The 6,000-nt window shown below is 37.6% G+C and overlaps 1 protein-coding gene across 1 annotated transcript in view; it reads left to right on the top strand.

Annotated features, from left to right (window-relative positions):
* The window catches only part of LOC126163188 (uncharacterized), a 54,546-nt gene extending 49,471 nt beyond the window's left edge, over positions 1-5,075 (top strand). Inside the window, exon 4 of the mRNA XM_049920141.1 lies at positions 4,790-5,075. Within this exon, the coding sequence (XP_049776098.1) occupies positions 4,790-4,912 (123 nt within the window). The 3' untranslated portion in view covers positions 4,913-5,075. The remainder of the gene's footprint in view (positions 1-4,789) is intronic.
* The last annotated feature ends 925 nt before the right edge of the window (positions 5,076-6,000 follow it).

Consider the following 6,000-nt stretch of genomic DNA (forward strand, 5'->3'; position numbering starts at 1 on the left):
TGTCTCTGACAGAATTACGGTGTCATCGGCGAACCTCAAAGTTTTTATTTCTTCTCTATGGATTTTAATACCTACTCCGAACTTTTCTTTTGTTTCCTTCACTGCTTGCTCAATATACAGATTGAATAGCATCGGGGAGAGGCTACAACTGCATAACCTGCTTATTTTCTTTCTGGAGATACCTCAGAAAATACTGACCGGGATGTTCTTCAGATATCCAAACCAGACGCACTCAAAAATTCTAAAGTTTAATATAGCTGACATGTACCACTGCTTTCCCGCCTCCTATCCTTTCTCGCATGCTAGTCCATCATGAGGGCCCATCAAACACGCAAACTGTCACATAGCCTTTTTGTTTTAATGACGTAATTCTGTCGCCCACTTGTTCTGAGGAAATAAACTATGCTACACAGCCAGTTACCGACTGAAAGTTACTGTCATCAGATCACACTAACATCCGCCGTATGTGATTGAATACTTCGAGTCTTATAGTAGTCGTATTTTGACTTCAATTACTCATAGGACTGGTCTTGTAATAATTTAAAAACGCAGACCAGTGAACAGCATGTTGTGAACTATATCAAGAACTAACATACAATCTGTCATGGTGATCAATTGCACTCTGAAACCGGCTGCGTAATAAGGACTGTTTCGTGTGAACAGTTGGGTGATACAATCAGAACATCAATGAGAGTAGCAACTGTTACCTCTGCCTATTAAAACTGCCATGAATGATGAAACCACTACAAAAAAAACTTAATAACCAATTTAAAAATAGCGTTCTACGTGTTAGAGGGCGGAAAGTCAGAATTTTGGACGTAATAGGGAAGCTAGAAAAATCTGGAAATGGAAAGGCAAAATATCAGAGTGGGGGTCACTGAAGAGAAATGGGAAGAAGATAATGAGTTCTCCTAGGGCGAATGTAGGGTAATATCAGCATCAGCATAAACCGAATGTAGGGTAATATCAACAGCACCAGAAAAGCGTATAAAGCGAGTAGTATTCGAAAGTTAGGGTTGAAACTGAGTTATTGCGAACAGTTCAGGGAAATGGTTGTTCTCTTCAGAACCGACAGCAAACAAATGTTGACAACAACGCTTCATGTATACATGCCGTCATCACAAGCTGAAGATGTAGAGATAGAGACAGTATATGAGAATATTGAAAGGGTAATATAGTCTGCAAAATGAAATGATAGCCTAATAATTACGAGAGATTGGAATGCGGTTGTAGGGAACGGAAAAGATGACAGAGCTTAAAAAAATATTCTCTTGGTACTATAAATGAGAGAGAAGAAAGGCTAACTGAGTTCTGTAAGGAATTTTAGTTTGTAAAAACGAATACAATGTTCAAACACCACAAGAGGAGGAATTATTCTTGGAAAAGCCCTGGAGACACAAGGAGATTCCATGGTAGATTACATAATGATCAGACAGAGGGTGTAGATGCTACGGTAATGAAGGCCATAGTAGACAGTTAAACTGAACAGGAATGTACATTCTAAAATTTGCAATCGCTGAAGTTGGACAGATAAATGTAGTGACAAGGAACATTACTGCGAAGAAAACTTGAGTTACAGAATAAATACTTCAATTGATTGAAGAACTAAGTACAAAAATATTCAGCGAAAGACAGGAATTCAGCAATATAAGTCACTTAGGAATGAAATAAATAGGAAGTGCAAGGAAGCTGAAGCAAAATGGTTGCAGAACAAATGTCAAGAAAGCGAAAAGAAATTGTCATCCGAAGGACTGCTTCAGCACAAAGAAAAATCGTAACAGCTTTCTGAGAAATTAAATTCAAAGACGTCAACATTAAGAGTGCAGTGGGAATTCCTCTGTTAAGCACAGGTGACAGAACGGATAGGTGGAAAAAGGACGTAAATGGCCTCTACGAGGGGGAAGGGCATGTCTGATGACGTGACAGAAGATCAGCTGGTAGCGAATATGGAAGACGCAGAGGATACGGTATTAGAGTCAGTTTAACCGAGCTTTTGATGTAAAAGGGACAGGTGACATTCCTTCGGAATTCCTGAAATCATTGGAAGGATTAGCAAACACACGACATTCTAGTTGGCGTGTATAGTCTATGAGGTCCGTGACATACTATCAGAATTTCTGAAAAATATCACCCACACAATCCCGAAGACAGCAAAGGCAAATACGTGTGAGAACTATAACACAATCGACATCACAGATCACGAATCTGAGTTGCTGACAAGAAAGATATACATAAGAATGGAATGAAAGTTGAGCATTTGTTAGAAAACTGTTAAGTTTCCATTGGGAAAGATTATCGCGCCTGAGAGGCAGTGCTTTCGAAGCGCGGGATACTGGAACCAAGACTTAAGAAAAATCAAGACATGTTCGTAAGATTTTTCTATTTAGAAAGAGCGTTCTACAAAGTAAAATAGTGAAAGGCATTCGATATTTTGAGGAAGATAGTAGTGAACTATAGGGATAGGATTGTATACTTTGTGTACATGAGCCAAGTCGGTGCAATGAGAATTTTGGATAGAGAACGTAGTGTTCAGATTAAAAAATGTGTAAAGAATGCTGCATTTCGCCCCTTTAGTACAGCAGCGGGATTAAAATACGAGGCAAAATAATATTAATAATATTATTCGTTGCTGGGATTGCAATCATCAGTAAAAGTGAACAAGTATTACAGGGCCTGTTGAATGGAAATATCAGTCAGATGAGTTCAGAACTTGGATAGACAGTAAACCGAGGATCAACTAAAGTAATGCTGAATAGTTGAAACGAGATCTGCGATTAACTTAACATCAAAATCGGTGACTAGGAAGTTGACGAAGTTAAGGAAGTCTGCTTCCCTGGAAGGATATGTAATGGAAACTAGCACAGGCAAAGAGGTTTTTTGGTGACCAAAAGAAATCTAGTAGTATCAAAAATAGGGCTTAATTTTAAAAAGAAATATTCAAGAAAGTTCGTTTGAACCATATCTCTGTATGGTAGCTAATCATGGATTGTGGGAAAACAAGAAGAAAATATGGCTAAAGCATTGGAGATGTGGTGCTCTGGAAGGAAGTTGAAGAGTGAGTGACTGATAAGGAATGAATAGATCCCCCGCAGGATCGGGGAAGAAAGGAATGTATGGGAAACTCTGATAAGAAGAAGGAAACATTTCGTAGGTACTGAATTAAGAGACCACAGAATTACCTCTATGGTACTAGAGGGTAGAAACTATAGCGAAAGATAGAGCTTGTAATATGTCCAACAAATAACTGAAGATGTATGGCGCAACTGCTACACTGAGATGAAGACATAAAGAGCTTGCCTCGAATGAATTCGTCGCAGACTGCATCGAATCAATCAGAAGACTATTGTCTCAAAAAAAAAAAAAAAAAAGTTTTGGGCTATCTTCACATACAGAAGGATCTAAAGTTCAATGTGGACTTTGGATAATGGTGCAGTGTGGAATTTTCCACATCAACAAATCTTTGCCAGATATGGAAGAAGCGGTAAGAACCGAAATAATCCCAGGACCAAGAGCAGTTTGGAATGCATACCTCTGGATTGATGGTCTGTCACTTGGACATTGAGCCACGTCATAGTTTTCGTTTCATGGTCAGCAGCTTCACTTTATACTCAAAACCTTGCGGGACAAGCACTGTCAACCTTTAAGAATTTGTTAGGTCATCGAAATACATCAGTGTAGGTGATTTACAGTACGTTCGCTGTGTCCGAGAAATAGTAGGAAATTATCAATGGGATAAGTTCGGCCACAACAAAACATTTAAAACACAGGGAGTGCGAATAACAACGCCTTCGGTCAGAAAAATTCCATGTTTTATTAAATCACACAATGTATTTTGGACCCACAGGTGCAAATAGTTTAATACACTATTTGATTCTCGTCTTGAACGAGGTGATGTTGAACGTACGTTTCTGTTGTGAGAAGTTTAAATATTAAATTTCGAAAATCACAAATCAAACAAAAGAAAATCAGTCAACAAAAAGGGAAAACATTATCAACTGTTCACAACTGCAGCAGTCTTCAATGACATTGATTAATCGTATTGAATTGGACTTTCATTTGCTCACACAATAAGAACTACGGACGGTTATTTGTTTCTTCTGAATTGGCGAGTAATTGCTGGCAATGTTAACACATAATTAATTATTTTCTGTCGCTTTCTATCATCAAATGTAAAATCAAAATCTTCGAAATTATATAATGTGAATAGAAAGTATCCACGACTCATCAGATAGTGATACTGATATATAAAAAAAGTATAAATTACAATAAGCACAATGGATTAATAATTTTATAAAGGAATATTAATTACTGTTTGCATAATAGACTTTATGCTTTATACACACAGATATTTCTATTTATTGAGGTCAGCTGATGTGGCTAAGCTCAGATACTGAAGACAGAAGGCTCTTCTACATCTTTGGCGAGAGTATCTCATCCTCATGGCCAATAAGATTCAAATATCATCGACGTGCTTCTGTTAGACAAGATAAGGAAGGGCAAAGGGAATAGCTATGGAAGTGATTTTTGGGTTACATGACCTTCAAAGATCAGGGATGAAATAAAGTCCTATTTTCTGTCTTCTTACCTTACAGCTACTTTGGCTTAAACCTGTTGAATAGGACTCTTCCTAACGGAGATTCTTTATCTTATATGCCTTTCTTTAAGCTCTCCACCATCCTCGACATACGTTATTGTCGAAAACTCATTTCTTGCTTATGTCATGCACCACTAACTGCGATTTCGGGTGGCTGGGATCTGGATACCATTGTAATTGGGTTTTTGTTCACAGGTACTGGCTGAACGAATTGGTTTCGAAATGCTGGCTGAAGTACCATATGCTGAATACGACGATCCGGACATTCAAAGAAGCAGTACGCCCACCACAAAGCTGATGGCAGCACGAATAACGTAGTCGCATCTAACAGATTTTCTTTCTTTTTTCTGTATAATCTTGCCTATGTGTCACAGTTGCACACATATTTTCTATACCAAAGACACAACCACTGAAATAAAGTTTCAAGATCGTTCAGTAAGTATCTGTATGTACACTTGGAATAAAAAGTATTATAACTTGATGACGTGTTACACCACAAAATTTCGCTTGAAGACGGGTACACACTTTTGGAACACTTATGATTTAGCACAAACGATATGCAGCACAATGATGGAAGGAAGTTTTGGTGTTACGAATCTAGTTGCGTCATTTGACAGGGGAAGAAACAATTATTTATTGAAATGAGCAACACTTACTCTCTTCTCCTTACAGTGCTCCTGCAAGCCTTTCTTACAGCAGTCTCCAATTACTATGGAACACTTTTGACAAGATGCTGGATGTAGTGAAAATAGCTGTTGTATTTCTCGCCTAAAAGTTTTTGTAGCTTATAAAGATAAATTACGCCTTTAGTCCTGCAAAAATGGTTGGTTGTACTGATTTTAACGCCTACTAAAAGCGAAATATTCGTAAATAATCAAAAAGCGTTCCTTGCACTGAGTCTTTCTCAAGTACATATAACAAGCTTCTTATCATTAGCTTATAGTATAAGGTTTTTCAACACACTGCAATAAAACAGTCTAGCTACTTGGATTATGACACACTTTGTTACGTTTGTGATGTGGAGTGAGGGTTCAGCACGTTTGTGAAGTTGAGTTAGGGATCAGCGCTATACCCATTACGTCGCAAATCGTGGACCCTTACTTATTACGTCATAATAATATCACAAAATGCGCCCTTTTTGAAAGCTGTCACATTGACAGGAAATTTAAAAAAATGAAAGCTGGTGCTTGTAGGAAATAAAATATACTTTACTGTCATTTAAAATGAAACAACCAATCACACTCCAGTTTTTATTACTGGATATTAACATGAAACAAAGATGGTGCTACTGTAAATTAAATTAGCATTCATTAATATGAAATAGCCGTCAGAGTGCACTATTTTTTATTTAAAACGAAACAGCCAGTAAGTATATATAGTCCCAATGTTCAAAAGCATCTTCTTAT

Source organism: Schistocerca cancellata, chromosome 2, assembly GCF_023864275.1.
Source record: "Schistocerca cancellata isolate TAMUIC-IGC-003103 chromosome 2, iqSchCanc2.1, whole genome shotgun sequence".
Classification (NCBI taxonomy): Eukaryota; Metazoa; Arthropoda; class Insecta; order Orthoptera; family Acrididae; genus Schistocerca; species Schistocerca cancellata.